Genomic DNA, 20,284 nt, shown 5'->3' on the forward strand with positions numbered 1-20,284 from the left:
ACATTTACAGGTGGTGGGAGGCCCCGGGGCCTATTTTCTTAGCGTTATCCTATTCAAAAGAGAAGTTTTCGTTTTAACCTCAGAAAAAAAGTTTTGAAAGAAAAAGAAACCTTTAAAAACCAATTTGGCACTTTCCTGCCTCCGAAGGAACACGTTACTGTTTGTAAGGTGTCAGTCATGTCAGGCACAAGCATTACTAATGGCCTTTTCAGTTTTCAGTTCAAGGAGAGAAAAGTTAACGTGGTCATCAGAAACCATCTGCCTCAAAGACTTAAGAGATTCTAGAAATTCACTGGAAAGGAAAGGAGCGGCTCCAGCATGTGTGCCTCAGTCTGGCTCCTCAGCAAGCAAAGAATTTTATAATTCAGTTAAAATTCATAAAATCCGAGGCATTATGAGAGCCTACTTCTACTTGTCTAAGTAGATAGAGTGAGATCTGCATGCATTCAGGAGGTTCTGGGTAGCCCTTCACACTCTTCTGCCTTGGAACTAACCGATTCTAAGATCAAAGGCAAGGGTTTTTTCCAAAACTGAGACTTTGGAAATTCATTTTAACTTAGATTTGCCATCTTTTTGTCTTGGCTAATTATAGACTTCATTATAATGGGGATCTCATTTTGGAAGTATGAGGAAAGCCCCCAGTAAAGCAGCTCACAACCAGCGATTAGAAAGTTCATTAGATAAAACCCAGTGGAATTGCTTGTTGGCTTTGGGAGGAGGAAGGAAGGGAAAGAACGTGAACCATGGAAAAATACTCTATTTTTTAAAAGCTTATTGATTTAATTTAAAGTTCATTAGAGCTGATTTGCCCAGGGTCATACAGGTAGTCCTCGGGATAGGATCTGAGTCCAGATCTTGCTGCTCTATATCCCTACTAACAAAACTGAATTAAATTGGAGGCTTGGCTAAGAAGCACTCAAGGTTAAGACAGTGATGTCAGTTTTTGAAGATAAGCAAGACTACCTTCTTTGGGAATCAGGCCAGAGACCTAATTTGTCACCAATGGTTTTGTGAATTAATTTGAGCGTGTCACTCAACTGTGGTCTCATGCATAAAATGAGGGAGGAGCTGCCATAGATGTTCTCCATGGTTCCTGCCAGCTTTACCATTCTCTGATTAGAATGCATTCTCAGATCTGTTTTTCTGCAAGATTTAGCTTGGGCCAGATGCAGCTCTCTCGCCCCTCTCCCCCCAGAATGAACTGCAAACAAGCTTCCAAAGTACTCATTTATTGGCTGTCTTTCACACCAGTTTTATTTACAATAGCAACCGCAGACATTAAGGTCAGAAGTTTTCTCTCTACCTCGGTGCTTCACTCGAATGTTTCCCGCCCTCCAAATGTAATGTTTCACCCATCACTTGAAACAAAACGGAAGCAATCCGGTTATAATCTGTCACTACTATTGTTGGCAGCCCCTAAGAGCAAGGATGTGAGATCAGGTGAAGTTTCTGGATGTGGGTGTGACGGTATCAAGGAGACATGACTAGTGCAATACGAGGTATTCCTAAAATGTTGCCCAAGGCCCTTTGCCTGTCTGGTAGAGTGCACGATTTCCCACATTTGGGGCCATTTTGAAAGGGCTTCAAGAACTTGATTTTGACGAGGTGTTAAGGGACCGAATCTTCTAATGAAGTCATGTATGTGTCTAACTTGGGGTAGAACAGTCATCGGTAGCCTTTCCTAGCAGTTGTTAGCCAAGAAACTCTGGCCTTTATTAAAATCAGTCCTTGCTTTGGGGGGAAAAAAAGAAACCAGGGGCTACTTTGTCCCTCTGCCCAGTGCTTCCCAAGTCATCTAATATGTGGCATCATTACTTCTCAGAACAATTCCACTTTTATTAACTTCCGGCCTTAAAGAACAGGGAGGGCCGGTTATCCTCAAGGTAGATTTGAAGAGAATAAAAGTGTGAATTTTGGAAGTCAAAACTGAATCATTGCCCTTTTTTGGCCCCCGGCTTGGCCGAGCTCAGTCCTCACGGATTCTTTCCAGGCAATAGCACTGCACTCTTTCTGCCTTCGGCTTTTTGCTCGCCAATCTAACGGGAAGGAAGTTAAGATGCTAAAAGACAGCCATTTTTTGAGGAAACGTGGATTCTAAAACGATGTCAAACTTGAGCAACTTGCAAATCTCCGAGGGCCAGATCAGTTGCTGTACTGGAGTCTGCGAGCTTTCCAGTCAAAATCTCTCGCTGCTCTTTGTTCTCAGTGGGCTCGAGCTGGTGGTCGCTTGAGACTGCTTAGGAGATCACAAGACCTTGTGAGACAGGGCAAGACAAGCTGGACAAACTGGCTCCAGAAGCCTGGCACTGCTGGAACATACATGTACAGAGACATTTACACACACGGAACATTTCAGGGAACCAGCTATTCATATTTAATAGGGGGAATTTATATATATATATATATATGTTTCTTCTGCAAAACGGTACATTTTTTGTCTCAAAATTTCTCATAACAGATTTACATAGTTCCAAACATGGGAAGAATTCCTAAATGACACTCGAGTGAACCTTGCAACAACTAGTACAAGAGGCAGCATCTTCGCCCCCGTGCGTGCCGCGGACTTTTCTTCACCAAAGATGAGTTTCCCGAATCTCAGCAATTATCTGACTGGCTCGCTGTAAGGCCTGCATCAGAGAGAGGAAGAAAGTGAAAGCAAAGCGGCTCCTTGAGCTTCCTCAGACACTGGCCAAGCGGCCTAAAGTTCTAACTAGCTAGAAAGACTGGCTCTGCACCTGCAAACATGCGCCTTGTGAGGTCCCCAAGTGGGCTGTTACCCCAGGCCCAAGAGCTGCCCCTCCTCCTGGGTGCAAATGTCTAACAAATCCCCCTTTGCCCCAGGATCTGGGAAGCTCTTCCTACCCTCCATTTCACCAAGCTGGCCAATAAGAGTTTCTCTTACACAGATTTCCTTGTCCCGGGTAAGAAGCAATTTGTCAGTATTGAAGTTCACCAAATATTCAGTAAAACAAGCCCCTTCCACCCCCACCCCCACCCCCCGGGCCATACACAGGAAAGCTGGAAAGGTTTTGGGGCTTTTGAGCTTGGGAAGCTAAACACAGTGGGGCGAGGGGGGGGGGATGGGGATTTTGAAAACATTTGAAATGTCGGGTAAAATATTTGTCGCTAACAATCTCCATCACTTCTAAAAATACACCCCAAATCTTCCAAATGGTTTCAGTGAGTTTAAAATCCATTGGCCAAAAACGCTAAATTGCAATGCCTTGGTGGTGACCCCAAGAAAGAGGAGAATTTACTAGACAAAAACACAAAACAGCCCAACCCTAACTGGCTCTGCCAATCTGTGGATTTGTGAGGTGAATTTGTCAACGGCCTCAGCCCCTGAAAGAACACTTGGAACCAAAAATGGATGGACTTCTTGTGAGTTTGCAAACCCCCAAGCTCAATTTTTTTTTCCTGATCCTGATCTTCCCCCTCAAGTGTACAAGTCCCAAGTCCTCCTCCTCCTCCTCCTCCTTTCCTGCCGGCTCACCCTCCTCGGCCAATCAGCAGGCAGACGTCACAGTCTTTCCGCCCTATCTTCACCTTAGTTCAGAAGTGGCTGCCCCATCCCGACTAGTTTCCTTCCAAGCTTACACTGCAATTACCTTGGCTTCTTTTGTCAGCTTTTCTCTACATACAGATCATCTTGAGAAGTCAAGGCACTGAAGACAGGGCCTTTGATTTTTGTCTGGTCTCCCCAGTGCCTAGCACGTGTCAAGTGGCTGAGGGACAGATTCAGAAAGCAAAGGGAAGTGACGGGCGGGTGAGGCCACGATGGCTCAGTTGAGAGGAGGCGGCTGGTTTGTACCTTTAGCATGTCGGCGGCTTCCTTTCTTCTCTGGGCCATGTCTTCAGATTCAGTCAGAAGATCGTCCAGTAACAGTGACTTGTAGAGCTGCCCCACTAACTCACTCTGAAGAGTGTCCTTCACGTGATTGACTAAGAAATGCATCACGGCCTTCGGCACACTGCAAGGAATCAAAGCGAAGCCGCGTCAGCCTTCTTTTGAGCTTAACCGCGAGTGTTTAGGAAAGAGCCGACCCGCCGATGCCGTGATGCTCGGCGCTCTCTGGCCAGCTTCCTTTAGAGCCCGACACACTCGTTAGGAAGATTTGTAGGTGATTTGGGGGGTGGTTGGGTCAATTCATCAATTTGGTGTGCTGCTTCTTACTCACTCACTAGCGCTGACCCTGATTTTACATGGGAAATAGGTAGAACTTGATGAAATCTCAGAGGGGCCAGTTTAGAGAAGTGGTGCCAACACGTGCTCCACGACACTCCCGAGTGTCACCCAGACAATGTTAAGGGGTAACCCCCTCCCCCATTAACACCTAGATGGCTCAGTGGATAGAGACGAGAGGTCCTGGGTTCCAATCTGGCCTCAGACACTTGCTAGCTATGTGACCCTGAGCAAGTCGCTTGGCCCTAATCGCTCTTCTGCCTTGGAGCCAGTACACAGTACTGATGATGGTTAGATGGAAGGTGAGGGTTTTTGAATAATAATTTTTTTACAAAGGTAGCTGGGTCCTTCATGGCACGAGGAATATGGAAATGTGTACTGCATGACAGCACTGATATAGCCTATCGTCAGACCATTTACCTCCTTGGGGAAGAAGAATCTGAATCCCATAATGCTGGAGAACAACAATCGAAAACTTTCTACGTGTAATTAAAGTAATGATTTTTAAAGGCTGACTAGGAAACATTTAACAAAACAAATCATATTGCATTTATAACTACGTCAATATCCAGCCTGTAGGGATCCTCCTCCTTCTGGATGGCTTCGTGGCCCCCATTTGGCACCGCTGGTTTAGAGAACAAGTAACATTCCCGTCAAAGAGGAAAGAGAAGCTTTTTAACTTCCAAGTACCAAATTAGTAAAAAAAATTTGAATACCCGACTATCAGGACTTCCTAGCCTTCACATTAAGGACTTCTTCATGAATACTACTAAGATTGAGCATAAAAGAAGTGAATTTGCAAGCTGTGCCTTCTTTTGGGGGATTCTAAATTCATAAGTATCAGCCTGGAGAGAAAAGTGAAAGCATACATCAGAGCTACGTGATGACCAACCTGTCTTGTATGTTCTTCCTGACAATAAGAAAATACGATTTGATAAGTCGTTCAATGACCTCGCAATCTCGCTGTTCCCGGGCAGAGAGTTTACGTGCAACCGGCACAGGCTATGAGGGAAAAAAGTAGAATTTTACCTTTCTGCCTCATTTTAAAAGGGCTGAAACTAAGAATAGTTTTCAACCAGTAATTTTATACCTTTTAAAATTAAGAAAACCCATTTTCAACGGACAGAATTATTTTGTCTTGAATTCAGACTTAAGAAATCTCCAGGAAATTTGCCTACGTACGTATGCATAGTCCCCAAGTTCTCACCACATCCAATAAATTCACAGCATGGCCTTTTTGTGGACTGGCTGGCATAATGGGAATTGGTTTGGATTTCTCTTCAGCTAACAGTTCTTCAGCTTTTGAGGTTTTCAGCATTCCTCTCCAGTTGCCTGTTGTCGGCTCTTGAGTCCCGTCCCCTACGCCACCTACGGGGACCATCTGAAAGCAAACGTGAGCACACACACACACCATCTCATACTCATTAATACAGAGCAGGAAGCAGATGTTCACATTCACTGGCTAGTCAATAGGACTGGCAGCCACTCCCAGCTGGGAGGTTCTACTCATCTGGAATCCATCTGACTGGACAGAGTTCAGAAAAGGTTCCAATCTGTCTCATTCACGATCCTAACTTCATCCTGAACTTTGTGACCTTTGTCAGCCCTCGCCAAGGGAGAAGTGGAACATGAGCGGGGACACGAATGCTCATTAGATCACAAAGACCAACAGGAAAACTACAGCTTGATCTCAATTCTGTGTTCGGACAGCCTCGATTCTTCCCGTGACCCCCACGTTGTCTCCCCCAGACGTCGTGAAATTGCTACGCTTTCTGAGAGGGACAAGAGAGCAATTTCACACTTATATTTTCATCAGAAATCCTAAAAGAAGAATTTTCATGGACTAAGAAAAAAAAAGCCTTCCAAAATGAAACGTCAGTGTACACGCCGAGGACGGCCACCCGCACCCTGTCAATCACGATACCTCGGAGGCAGCAGGACTACCTGATGGCTCCCACTGTGACGAACGTAGGACCGGCCACCTTCATCCTGTTGCCTTTTGGGGATGTTTTTGCCCTTTCAAGGCTGCCCTAAATGTTCATTTTGATATGATTGGCCTGTATAATAACAGTGAGTTTTATTTTGTTCTGAGTAGCTCTTTGTGTCTTTGGGGAGTCAACAACATGTCACGAGCCTGTCGTACCGCTCAAAGATAGTCCTAGACCTGCCTGCCAAACTGATGGTGGAGATCCGCCTCAGCTACGATTGGCACGGCTGATTTTGCATTGAATATTTCCTAATTTCCCCCAAGAGGCTCAGCTTTTCAAAGGAAGCGGGCAACATGAGCTCCTCCTTCTTAACTACTTATGTACTGCTAGTTCACAGGAAAACAGCCCCAAGGCAGCTCGGTCTAAAGAGAGAGCAGGCCAACAAATGACTTTCACGTAGCAGCTTATATTGAAAATGAGATAAATATGGGTGCCCTGGAAGCAGGACACTGACTGTCAGTATTGTGTAGGAAACCCGGGAATAAGAAGCTATCGATACCACGCCTAATCTTACTGTTAATTATGGACCTACATCAGTTTTCTAATCAGTAAAGTGTGAACAACCACCTGTCTTGCTTAAACAATGTCATAAAATCTCAAAACAATTTAATTTTAGCCCTTCGGGGTCTTTGGTAAAAGGTCACGTAGCCCAAACTCCCTTTTCAAAAATGAGAAAACAAGTCTAGGAGCAGACTAAGTGTTTAAATCAAAATAATGATGATCCATAATAAAGGCAATACACACACTTGGTAAACGTTGTTTACAAGCCTTTGCTTTGAGGCAGGCAGGTGGCTGAGTAGACAGAGAGCAGGTCTAGATGGGGGGGTTCCTAGGTTCAAATCTGGCCTCAGCCTTTTCCTAGCTGTGTGACTGAGCACCAAATGCCTAGTCTTAACCACTTGGAGCCAATACTTGGTAGTCATTCTTTTTTCCTTAGGACTGATTCTAAGACAGAAGGGAAGGGTTTAAAAATTGTTTTTGTATAACTTAAGAAAAATCTGAAGCTTAAAACCCAATGGGCTTTGGACATTTAACTACTTTTTCTCCTCCAGATCTCTCTTGCTGAATGTGTCGGGGGTTGGACCACTCTTCTCAGAACCTACCTTCTTTCTGCCACGTAGGAAAAGCATTGGAGAAAAGTCTAGAGGCAGGCCTTGTTGGTCTACTGCTACAGGGGAAAGAAACATCAATGGGCCCTTCGCCAGGCCATCGCTCCCTCTCGGTAACAGATCACGAGGCTGCTCCTCAGTCTCCCTCACCCCGTAACGCACAATCAGTTGCCAAGTGTTGCCGTTTCTGCCTCCCAGACATCTCTCACATTCCCTCATCTCCTCCGCGAGTCTCCCCATCTCAATCCATTCTCCACCCGCTTTTCAAAGTGGTTTCCCTTTGGCACGAGTTTGCCCGGGTCGCTTCCCTACTCACGCTCCAGTAGTTCTCTGGTGCCTCTAGAATCAAATACAAACTGCTCTTTGGGCTTCTCCAAAATGTTTCCTTTTTATAATTCTGAACAAACATGGACATTCTCCTTTAAAAACAAAAAGACGACTGCGTACAGAACTGAATCCTCACTACGTCTAGGTCGGGATTCTGGAGGCGGGGAACAATTCAAATTAAACATAGCTGGGATGGCACTGCGCTGTTTGTCTGAGGCCTGCTCTAATGTGATTCCCCTTTAAGCGAATTGTCATTGCCAAACTGGCCTTGCCTTGGAGATGTAAACCCTCCAAGCCTTTGCATCGGCTATCCCCTCCCATAATGCACTGCCCCCCTCCCATCTACCTTAGGTAACCTCCCAAAGGGGATGGTTTATGTCATGTTTTTTAAAAAAATCTCTGGCACACTAGTACAGTGCTGGGCCTGTAAGGTAATTAATAAATGCTTGCTGATTGACTGATGATTATTTAAGTTGTAACTATAAGCAAAGCAGCTTTGGGGTCCAAACAGCTGGTTAATTTGAGGAGGCACAGAATTGAGACAAGTCATGAGATGACAAGAAATGTCTAAACAGCAGAAACGATGAGAAAGGAGATGCAGGAGTGCCTGGGACAATTCACAGACGAAGTGATCCTACCCGAAAAAAAAAACACAAAATGTAGCTCGAGTCCTCAAAAGTCTCTCATCTCCCCTACTGAGGAAACTCACCATGAGGAGGAGGAAGTAGAGAAAATGAGTGATGGAGCCCAAAGCGGGCAAACCATTCTTTTCTAATAAAGATGTCAAGATCATATTTAATTGACTACTTAGTCTAACTCAGAATTCTAGAAAGTTCTGAAACGTTCATGTGACTCTTCGAGCTACTGGCCACTTTCTTCCAAAAGGTAGACAAATAGGGTGTACCATGACTGAAACGAGACACAATAATAATAAAAGCAAATGGGTCCAAACGCCATTGTACAGAGATTCTTTTTAGGAAGGTGGTTTTGAAGACGTAAAAAAGGTTTCAATGAGAACCATAAGCTACCAGACATTGCCATTCTGAGGCAGGAGACTCACATGTTTAGTTTCTCTTCTGTTCTCCTGAATTAACTGTTAAAAGACATGTTAAACAGCCAATTTAACAAGTGAGATTAATCGCTTAAATCAACAGATCAACGTTTTAACAGTCAAGGACAAACATCTTTTTTTTTCCTATCGTGGGCAGGTGTTTCATTGCAAGCAAAGGGGAGCGTGTGACAAGGAAACTTCTCCTTGAATAACCTGCAAAAACAGGTTCGAGTCCAAAATTCCCAAATAATCAATACCGGCTCTAAGTTAGCGGATCGAATGGGTAACGTTTTATCGCCACCTTATTGGGATCGACTGTTTTGCAAGTGATTACTGAGCATTAAATGAGAATACGGCATGCGCGCTTAGATTAAGAATCAGAACAGACCTTGCCATCAGCCTCAGCAGAAGCAGCAGTAGAGGGCTCCTGGGAGGCAGGTGCCAAAGTACCTGGAACTTTAGAAGACTAAAGAGAGCAAGAAATGCAGGAAAAAAATCAAGGATGCTACCATGTTAGTCTATAAAAACGTACTTTTTATCAAGCCATATCAAGTATGAAAAGCAGAAATAAGCCATTGCTTTCAAACATTTCTATTATATAGATATGTATATGCTAGAGGAGTATCCAATCAGAAAGAATTTGGGGGCGGGGGGGGCAATTACAGAGCAGCTTTTTGCTAGGGAGATCAACACCCCCTTTTCCATATCTGTTTTATGTTCCGGGTTCAATAACCTGGAGCCAGATAGCCTTTTTTTCTTTTTGTGTGTCTTCCCTCTCAAAGCAAATCCCCAGAATTGCCCAGTCATACGAGAGATCAGTCACCACAGTGTCACTAGTCTTCAGAAAACTGAAGTCGTGTCACTGGCAACATGGGCAAATCGGGTCTGTCTGTCTGTCTCTTCAGGTGTAAAGCAGCCTTCCGTGTTCGGTCTCGGAGGTTTCCTTAATACTATCTTTCTGTGTTTACATTTTAGAGGCAGCACCGTTCAGATACAGAGGAGTGCCGGCTGCAGCTCTGGCACTGCCCAGAAGTGTAAGCAGGAGTAAGAGACCACCTCAGGGCAGCAGGAAACTCCACAAACTATCAAAGTTACAGGAGAGTTGCTGATGCCCAGTTTCCATATCCATTGAAATATAATTAAAGTTTAAGAGCTCAAGGCCTGGCAATACACAGAACATTTAAATCGAGTCACTCACTCTGGTGTACCGAACCGAGGAATCTACTGTCGAGTCTTACCATCTGAACTGATGAGCTTTTACTGCTCAAAAATCTATTTCTGCTTCGATTTTTAAATGGCTACAGATGACTAAGCTGGGCCAACCCAATGAATCCAACTGACTACATTAAGGACACATTTAAAAAGCAGAATTGTCTTACCTTGTCCCGTGGCACCGTTGAAGTTAACTCTCTTGCCAACCTATTTCTCCTTTGTTCCTATAAAACCAAAAAATATGACTATGCCTGAATGCTAAAGTGACGCTGGTGCCACAAATGACCCCTTGAAAGGTTGTTAGGAAGTAGGTAGTAGCTGTAGCTCATTTGGGGCAGAAGCCCTAAAAGTTTAACCAGAAGAGCATATGCTGTCCTTTAAACTACCCAGAGACAACAGAGGCCACATTTTAGACATCAAATCTTTGTCGAGCAGTACCGAGAGAGCAAGATTCCCCAACGGTCGCCTCTGTGCGAGCAAGTGACGTGAGTGACAGCCCTCAGGAGGACGTAATTGGGCTGATTTCCCTAGACTGCCCATTTTTCAGTTCCTATTTATTTATCTGTGACCGTAGCCACGGCAGCAAGGCTAGAATGACTGTGATGATGTGGATTGTTAATAGGAAGCATTTCCAACTCCAAATGGTCTGCTTCAAGGATCTTCTCGGTTGTGCATGTGTTTCAAACAAAATGAAGACCAACTGCCCTTCCAGGGGAGGGTATTCCACCTAATACTCAAAGGGACAGGAACAGCCTAATGAATGCGTTATGATGATGACACAGCAGAAACCTTCTCACCGATGCTTGGATTCTCATTAGCGCTCAGGCTTTATTATTAGGGCCGCCAAGTGCCAGAACTATGCTAAGTGCTAAAAGGATCAAACGAGGTGCTCTCTAAAGTCCCTTCGTGCTTCATCCTATCCCTTTAGCGTGGCCTTCTGATGCCTCGGGAGAAGGAGCCCCAACGAGCAAGGGAAAACAGAGGGTGGACTATTCCTGGCCAAGTCTAGAGGCATTCATTCGTCTTTCCAATTTCAAGTCTAGGATCTTCTGTTTGCTTATTTTTCAGTAGTGTCCGACTTCATGACCTCATCTGGCACTTTCTTGGCAAAGATACTAAAGTGGTTTTTCCAGATCATTTTACAGATGAGGAAACTGAGGCAGTCAGGGTTAACCGTCCCACCCAGTCACACGGCCAGTAAGTGTCTAAGGGCGGATTTCTTCCTGCTTCCAGGCCCGCATTCTATCTAGTTGCCCACAAGCTCTTCTTCTGTTCCTTCCATGTGGGGATGCTCTAAGTGCTCTGCTCTTCCCAGTTACCAAGAAACTGGGAAATGTCCCCCACTCTGTGTAAGTAGCTTCTTTACTCCTATTTGAATCTGTTCTCCAAAACGAACAACATTTAAAAGAAAGATTTGAAAACTCCAGCTGTTGTGCTATGCAGAGAAGAGGGAGTTTGTGAGTGCTGGATCAGGAGAGCTCGCCAGCTGGCTGAAAGTGAACCTGGGACAAGATCTGGCTGATGCGTGCCCTAAAAAAGTGATTGGGGGCCAATGGGGAGAGGTACAGAGCTGGACATTCAAGCTGAGGGGGAGCCAAAATGACCAGCTCCGGGCAGCTTCCAAAGCTCACTACAACCGCCTTGGCCAGTTCCATTTGACTCACTGTTTTTAGCTGCCTTGGTCTGGGGTGTGACTCGGGAGAATCAATGTTCTTCTTTTCCTACAGCTATAAAACATGCTCTCACGGTCCAGAGGGCGGACATCAAAGAGGAAGTGGGAACGAAGAAAAGGTTTCTGAAGACTGACAGAGGAATGAGTGATTTCACGGAACTGGGTAAGTAGTACGAGGGGCTCAGGACCTGGGGGGGTGGGGTGGGGGGTCCGGGAGGCCTCGTACAAAACACAAGAGCGCTGGTACCAAAGGCAAAGTCCCCAGCAAGTGGTTCCACAGAAAGCTGACTGACCCAGTGAGGCCCAAGACAACGCCTGTTCTCGACACACAGGCACAGCAGGCTACGCCCTGCCCAACCCCAATTTCTGGAATTGCTAGAGCTGTGTACCCCGAAGACCTCCACGTGCAACTGTCAGAATAGCCCGTTTCTCCCATGCTAAACTCAATGGTAATCCAGCTTCCCAACAAGTTCACAATGAATTTCTTTGAGACAAAGAAAAACAAGGACAAACAAAATCCAGGTTTTTTTACCTCGATATTATTGTTCATGAGCCCGCAGGCATCCGCAAAGTCTGGGTGTTTTGTGTTGATGTAGGCCAATTCGATCGCAACTAAGTTATGGACCTAAGAAAAAAAAATGAAGTTAGGGGCTTCGTCGTGAAGACACTCATCCATATTTAACTTGAGAAATGCCTCTTACAAAGCCCGCCAAGACTTCCCACCAGCCGTTTAGAACGGCAGACAGAGAGAGCGCTATATTCTGGAGAGAACTTTTACCTCAAATTAATCAGATCTTTGTCAGAGAACATGTTTGAATTTCAGTCATTTGAGGGCCAACAAACGTTGAGCTGCTACAGTGTTTTCCATTGTGCCCGGTCCCTTTTGTTCTGGGTGTCCTCATACGTGCCATCATGATACAGTTTGGCTTCTTGGGATTTCCTAACAGCAAGTCCCACCTTCCTCACTCTGAAGAAGGTAAAGGAGCCCCTAGTTCTTGCTCCACCCTCTAGACATGCTCAGCTCCCCTTTTAGAACAATGTGTAAATAACCCGTGAAAGGCCAAAAGATCAGTTTGCCTTTATGGTGGGGTAGCTGATTCCAGACTTTGTCTTTCGTGCAGAATCTCCAGGACATGACAGGCTTCACCAGACAGGGATGAGGGATGTGAGTGAAGCTGCTGACATACCTTGGTGAGCTAGCTGGCCTTGGAGTTAAGGAAACCTGAGTTCGAGTCTTAGCTCTGACATTTACCAGCTAAGACATTTCTGAGCCTTTTCCTAAAAGATATATGAACGTGTTCTATTTTGTCAAAAAAGTTTCAGGGAAGAGCACGGTTGGGGCCTAAATACTGCTAAGCCCTCTGGCTGGGATCTGTGCTGGTGGTGGAGACTTTAAAAAGACTAGACTTTTAGAAAAGGTTGGTAAAAAAAATACAGGGCTCTCACAGACAGCCTCGAAATACAATTTTCAATGAATATATATGTAATGCTTCTCTGCAATTAAGATACAGATTATGCACACAGTATACCTTTACTAAGATTACAAGCTCCATATTTTTCATTAGATAAATAAGGCTACAGAAAGCAGGATTGGTGACATTCACATTGTTCTAAAAGAACTTTGGATGCAGACTCGAAACGATCACTCGAGTGCAAATATTAATAACCTGGAAATAGGTCTTGATCGATGACACATGTAAAACCCAGTGGAATTGTGCATCGGCTACGGGGGGGGGGGGGGGGGAGGGATAAAAGAGGGGAGGGAAAGAACATGAATCATGTAACCATGGAAAAATATTCTTAATTAATTAAATTAACATTAAAAATGCAAATTCTATATTGTTAACACTTAAAAAAGACCAAAAAAAGAAGAACTTTGTTTTCATGGGAAACTGGCTAATGAGATTTTAATTTGAAAAGAAAAATTAGACCAGTATTTGGTCATCTTTGTTTATCAAGTTTTAAACCCTTGATTCTGATTTGTTAGCCTGAAAGCATGAGCCCCAGCTAATGTCCTTATTGTCAATATTTCACCAGAAAGAACCCCCAACCACTTAAAAACACCACTGGACGAGTCATCAAAGAAAAGTAGGCTCACCATTTCATTTGTAACTGGTAACCTCTTCCGAAGAAGACAAGTGACGACTTCAACTATAGCATCGTGAAGTTTGGGAAACCTCAACAACTCCTAAATTCAAACAGAGAGAAGAAGAGAACAACCCTTAATTCCTATAGTCTGAAGGAACATCAAATTAGATGTGAGGTTTCTTTAAAAAAATTCCCCAAGGTGGGGATATCTGCCTCCTCTCCTTTACCTGCCTTAACCCTCACTGCCTCCACCCCCTCCCATTAGAAAACAAGGGGAAAAAATCCTGAAACAAATATATGTAGTTAAGAAAAACAATTGCCCAGATAGGCCATCCCCCCGCCTCTGCCCCGATCCCCCATGTGAATGAGAGGCCCAAAGCTTCCAAAGCTGGTTGTCTTTACATGTCAAATCATTCGCCTAGGCCTGTACACTCACACAAATGGGCCCAATGGGCTCCTCCTTTCCTAGAGCATTCGCAGCACCAAGTCTTTGCCACACACACAAAGCTGCTCTCCACATTTTTGTAAGTGCAACCTTTTGGCCTCTTGGATTTCTACATTAGCATTCTCACAGGACTAAGAGTTCCAAAGAGCTTTTCAGAAGGCCCCAACAGTGCAGGACTGTACCTGTTTCCTCACAGTCCCGCCAGCATTTGTCAGTTGGAGTTTTTTTGGTCAACCCTGCCAATGTGATAGGGGAGAGGTGGTTCTTTGGAGTTGTTTTAACGCTCATTTCTTTAATCGAGAGGGATTTAGAACATTTTTTCATATGATGATCGACAGCTTTGATTTCTTCATCTGAAAACTGCTTATTCATATCCTTTGACCATTTGTCACTTGGGGAGTGAATGACCTATAGTTTTATAATTTGACTTAGTTCTCTCTATATTTGATTAATGAGACCTTTATAAGAGAAAATGGACATAAGTTTTTTTCCCCCAATTTGTTGTTTCCTTCTAATTTTGGTTACACTGGTTTTGTTTGTATGAAAACTTTTTAATTTAATACCATCAAGATTACTCATTTTACATCTTGTAATGGTCTCTGTCTCTTGTTTGGCCACAAATTCTTCTCTTCTCCATAACTATTCTATGTTCCCCTAATTTACTTATAGTATCCCCCTTTATGTCTAAATCAGATACCCATATTCATCTTATCTTGGTGTAGGGTGTGAGATATTAGTCTATGCCTAGTTTCTGCTATACTGTTTTCCAATCTTCCCCAGCAGTTTTTGTCAAATGACTTCTTATCCCCAAAACTGGGATCTCTGGGTTTATCAAACACTAGACCGCTCAGGTCATTTGCCCCTAATCAATTCCACTGATCCATCCTTCTATTTCTTAGCTAGTACCAGACTTTTGACGATTACTGCTTTGTAGGACAGTTTGAGATCTAGTACTGCTAAGCCACCTTCCTTCATATTTTTTTTTTCATTAGTTCCCTTGATATTCTTGATCTTTTGTTCTTCCAGATGCATTTTGTTATTATTTTTTCTAGTTTCTATATAATAATTTTGGTAGTTTGATGTGGATAGCCCTGAATAGGTAAATTAATTTAGGTAGATTGTCATTTTTATTTTATTAACTTGTCCTATGTGAGCAATTAATGTTTTTCCAGTTGTTTAGATCCAGTTTTAATTGTTTGGAAAGTGTTTTGTAGTTGTTTTCGTATAATTCCTGTGTTTGTTTTGGTAGATAGATTCCCAAGTATTTTATATTGTCTAGGGTGATTTTAAATGGTGTTTCTCCTTCTACCTCTTGCTGCTGTGATGTGTTGGAAATATATAGAAATGCTGATGATTTATGTGCATTTATTTTGTATCCTGCAACTTGGCTAAAGTTGTTGATTATTTCCACCAGCTTTTCAGCTAATTCTCTAGGATTCTTTAAGTAGACCATCATATCATCTGCAAAGAGTGAGTTTAGTCTCCTAATTGCCTGTTTTAATCCCTTCAATTTCTTTTTCTTCTCTAATCACCATGGCTAGCATTTCTAGTACAATGTTAAATAATAGAGATGATAATGGACATCCTTGTTTCACTCCTGATCTTCTTAGGAAGGCTTCTAACTTGTCCCCATTGCAGATGATGCTTGCTGATTTAAAAAATCTTTTTTTTTTTAATGAAATAAAACCATTAATTTATACTAATAACATAAAATAACTAGTTCAAAAATATTGATGATGGGGGCAGAAACACATGCACACACACAGAAAGAGCAGCTTGTCTAAAGGAGACAAGCACAAGATCCCATCTTCCACCCACCTTTATTTTCATGAAGATCGTTGCTATGTGTTACTATTTCTTGCTAATGGTTTTAAATAGATTACTACTTATTATTTTGAGGAAAGGCGCTTTTATTTCTCCGCTTTCTGGTATTTTCAATAGGAATGGGTGTTGTGGTTTGTCAAAGGCTTTTTCTGCATCCATTGAGATAATCATGTGATTTCTGTTGGTTTGAATATCAATATGGTCAATTATGCAGATGGTTTTCCTAATATTAAACCATCCTTGCACTCCTGGTAAAAATCCCACCTGATCATGATGAATAACCCTCGTGATCACTTGCTGCAGTCTCTTTGCTAGTATTCTATTTAAGATTTTTGCATCTATGTTCATTAAGGAGATTGGTCTGTAATTTTCTTTCTCTGTTTTTTGCTCTTCCTGGCTTAGGTATCAGCCCTATATTTGTGTCAATAAAAAGAACATGATAGATCTCCTTCTTTGCTTATTTTGCCAAATGGTTTGTGTAGTATTGGGATTAATTGTTCTTTAAATGTTTGATAGAATTCACTTGTAAGCCCATCTGGCCCTGGGAATTTTTCCTGGGGAGTTTCATCTTTTGTTTTTACATAAGCTTATTTCTAAATATAGGACAGCTAGGTGGTACAGTGGCTAGAGAGCTGGGCTTGGAATCAGGAAAACTCATCTTCATGCCTTCAAATTTGATCTGACATTAGCTGTGTAACCTTGGGCAAGTCACTAATACTGTTTGCCTTAGTTTCCTCATCTGTAAAATGAGTCAGAGAAGGAAATCACCAACCACTCCAGTATCTCTGCCATGAAAACCCCAAATGGAACCAGAAAGAGTCAGACACAACTGAAATGACCAAACAGTTTCTAAGATATACCTTCTCCAATCTGAAAGCCATTTCATGTAATAGTGAATTTGAAAAGTAGGAAAAAAAAAAAGAATTAGTAAAACTGACCAGCACATAAACTGAGTTGGACGGTATTCGTAATGTTCCCCATCCAATGTTTTTCTGCCTCAGTAAATGATAGGGGAAGAGAGTTTTTTTCACCTTCTGTACTGGGTCAAATTGGTTAGTTTTGTTTTTTTGTTTAATTTAGCTTAAATATTTTTCCCCCATTTACAAGGTTGTAGTTATTGTTTTTATTATTTTCTTGGTTCCATTTCACTTTTCATCAGTTTATAAATGTTCTCATGGTTCTCTGAATTCTTTAAATTGATCCTTTATTTTGGTACCATAATATTCCACTGCACTCATGTACCACCACTAAGCCATTCCCTAATTAAAGGGCATCAACAGTTTCTACTTCTTTGCTACAATAAAGCTCTAACACTTGTATAGCACTTTGAGGCTTGCATAGTCTCATAACAACACTGAAGGGGTTACATGCTATTATCTTCTCCAATTCACAAATGAGGAAACTGAGGCAAGTGACTTCTAGTCAAGTACCCGAGGCCTATTGTGTATTCAGATCTTCCTGACTACAGGTCCAGGGCTCTATCTGCTACTCCATCTAGTTACTGTAGGTGCTGCTATAAATTCTGACTCTGTAAGGGGAAAAGACCTACTTGTACAAAAATATTGATCGCGGCTCTTTTTGTGGTAGCAAAGAATTGGAAATTAAAGGGACGTCCATTAATTGGGGAACAACCAAAAAAGTTGTGCTACGTGATGGTGCCATAAGGAATGATGAACAGGACGATTTCAGAGAGAGCAAGCAAGGCCTCCAGGAACTGATGCGGAGTGAAAGGAGCAGAACCGGGAGAACATTGTACAGAGATGGATACATTGTAGCACAATCAAAGGTAACTGACTTGGTTACTAGTAACAATGCAAGGACCAGGACAGTCCGGGGGACTGAGGAGAAAGAATGTATCCACAGCCTGAGAAAGAACTGTGGGAGCAGAAACGCAGATGAAAACATGTGATTTATCATTTGTTTGTAAGGGTATAGGATTTGGAGTTTGGGTTTTACAAGATCATTCTCTTATATAAAATGAGCAATATGGAAACATGTTTTGTGTGATAATACATGTATAACCCAGATCGAACTCTTGCCAGCTCCAGGTGGGGGTGGGAAGAAAGGAGGGAGACAATATGGATTGTATCATTTTGGAAAACTTGTGTGGAAATTTGTTATTACACGTGATTGGTAAAATAAAATATCTTTATACTACTCTAAAAAAAATTAGTTCTGAGTTTTACCTGTGTAGTACAGTTATCCTTTCCATAACTGTAGGGGTTAGGGGCATGGCATCCCCACAATCTGAAAAATCTGAGTAAAATTTTTTGAAACTTCCCCCCTCTATGGGAGAAGCAATCTTGAATTTTTCCTTTTTTCTTTTATGGGGTGTTCACAGTATCTAATTGTTAATTTTAATTTACGTATGCATTTCTGAGTTTCTAAACTTTGTCTGTATCATCTACTGGCCATTGCATGTTATCTGTTGCTTCCACAAAACTCCCCCAAATTTCCATTTAATTTCTTACCCTGACCTGTGATATAGCAAAACCTCAATGAGGAAAGTTCCAATGTGGAAGGGATACCTGTACATGCCTAGGAGTGGGATCAATCTCGGTGTAGGCATTTTAACCACTTTTTAAAAATCCTAATTCTAAACTTCTTTCCAGAATGATTGAATCAACTCATGGCTTTGCAGTCATTTTTCCTGTAGCCCTCCCTTGTCTTTGTTCTAGACAGCTGGTATCCTAACTTCCGTGACTTTGTATAATTGAGTCTTTTTACTAAGGATACGTTTAAATGTTTATTTCTTACCTGGGTACTATAATTACTACAATGCTGAATAATTCTTTGCATTTCTTCATGAACCAGCTCCACACAACGAAGGCTGGGCTCCTCTAACCGTTTGATTTGTCTCTTTACTAATAATTCAAATGAAACTTCAGGCACAAACAAGGCAGGACGAGGTCCCTGAAAAAATATAGTTTAAAAAAGAATTTAAATGTCTACCTCATATGATGTAGTCCTTAATGTGTCTCTTTGACCTACAAAAAGAAAAGCTATATTTTTTGTTTTTTTTCTTGAGGTCCAACCATATTTTATTTAGTGTGTGTGTACAGAATATATGTATGTAAATATCATACATTCATATACTTACACACACAAGCACACACACCCCACCTCCGACCTCATTTTAAAATACACTGTAAATATAAAAGGGGACCTACCGTAGCATTTCTAATGGCAGTCAAAATATCAATGGTATTAAGGCCACCCAGAGGGTCAACAGACTCTAATGTTCTCCCAAAGGTTTCATGGAAAATGTAACATATTCTAGCACCACCACATCTGGAAAGCCACAGCAAATAATACTCAGATTAAAAAGAGGTTAGGCATTTGCTTTAAATTTATAACATTCACTATCTCTCTGATATATCTGGAAGTAACAGAGAAAAAGAATTACTTAAGGGTTTGCTATGTTCAGATAATTAATTTTCCTTAATAATACCACAGCGATCTTTCCCTTATCCCACAGGGAGAGAAACTAAAGGTAATAAGCCCACACTTAGATGAAAAGTTATTAGCAACAGAATTAGAACTCCTCAAATTCCCTTTATTTTCTATCACAATAAAGTGTACAGAGAGCATTTTCAGAAATACCTGGGTTCAAGTCCTACCTCTATTACATTAGGGCTGTGTGACCAGGGGCCAGGCACTTAGCCTCGTGGCATCCTGGCCAAGTCGCTAGAAAATCACTGACGCCCCTCCCCACGTTTTACTCACAGCTCAGACGTCTCTATGTACTTTGCGGTTCCCTCAATGGTGTTGCAATATTCTGTGGCAAATTTGGTAATAAGCTGCAATAAGGTAGCGCTCTTGTCATCCACAGGCTCGCCGTAGCTGTTCAGGAGAGACTGGTACTGGGCGGCCAACACGTTGATTCTCGTTTTCAGCTCGGGCAAGCAGTCCCTGATGTGGTGCATCAGCAGCCTGCCGGGAGAGAAGGCGAGGCCTGAAAAGCCGCCTCACCCACGTCAAAGAGCACCCCGAGCTCGGACGCGGAATTCAAGTTAGATGAGATGGAACTGAGTGTTTAGGGCCACGGCCAACCATTTCTCAGCAACCCCGTGACAAAGGACAGCTGATGACAGACATACATCTTCACTTTCTTTTCCTACGTGTGTCCTCTCACAACATGCCCAGTATGGAACCATGTTTTGCATGATCATACATGTACGACCCACATCAAATCCCATCTCAAGGAGGGGGACAATGTGGATCTCATAATGTTGGAAAATACATGCTAAAAATTATTACATGTAATTTGGGGGAAAAATAAGACTTTTTAAAAAATCCCGAGTATTAAGAATTAGAAAGGTGGCCGGAGAACATGGCCTTAAACTAGGCTTTGAGCCCAGAACCACTCTATTCATCACTGCTGC

The 20,284-nt window shown here is 42.5% G+C and overlaps 1 protein-coding gene across 9 annotated transcripts in view; it reads right to left on the minus strand.

The window, feature by feature from the left end:
• Positions 1 to 1,213: 1,213 nt before the first annotated feature.
• The window catches only part of DNM1L (dynamin 1 like), a 61,423-nt gene continuing 42,352 nt past the window's right edge, over positions 1,214 to 20,284 (minus strand). For 2 of the 9 annotated variants that reach the window (XM_044678770.1, XM_044678767.1), the window contains 12 exons: positions 19,626 to 19,832; positions 19,070 to 19,190; positions 18,657 to 18,812; positions 13,641 to 13,730; positions 12,075 to 12,167; positions 10,038 to 10,094; positions 9,047 to 9,124; positions 8,668 to 8,700; positions 5,391 to 5,564; positions 5,076 to 5,185; positions 3,812 to 3,971; positions 1,214 to 2,627 (listed from right to left, as the gene is read on the minus strand). In XM_044678770.1, the coding sequence (XP_044534705.1) occupies positions 2,571 to 2,627; positions 3,812 to 3,971; positions 5,076 to 5,185; positions 5,391 to 5,564; positions 8,668 to 8,700; positions 9,047 to 9,124; positions 10,038 to 10,094; positions 12,075 to 12,167; positions 13,641 to 13,730; positions 18,657 to 18,812; positions 19,070 to 19,190; positions 19,626 to 19,832 (1,336 nt within the window). In that variant the 3' untranslated portion in view covers positions 1,214 to 2,570. Of the gene's footprint in view, positions 2,628 to 3,811; positions 3,972 to 5,075; positions 5,186 to 5,390; positions 5,565 to 5,912; positions 5,919 to 8,640; positions 8,701 to 9,036; positions 9,125 to 10,037; positions 10,095 to 12,074; positions 12,168 to 13,640; positions 13,731 to 18,656; positions 18,813 to 19,069; positions 19,191 to 19,625; positions 19,833 to 20,284 lie in introns of all 9 variants that reach the window. The other 7 variants (XM_044678771.1, XM_044678768.1, XM_044678772.1 and 4 more) reach the window with 5 other exon arrangements.

This window comes from Gracilinanus agilis, chromosome 5, assembly GCF_016433145.1.
Source record: "Gracilinanus agilis isolate LMUSP501 chromosome 5, AgileGrace, whole genome shotgun sequence".
Classification (NCBI taxonomy): Eukaryota; Metazoa; Chordata; class Mammalia; order Didelphimorphia; family Didelphidae; genus Gracilinanus; species Gracilinanus agilis.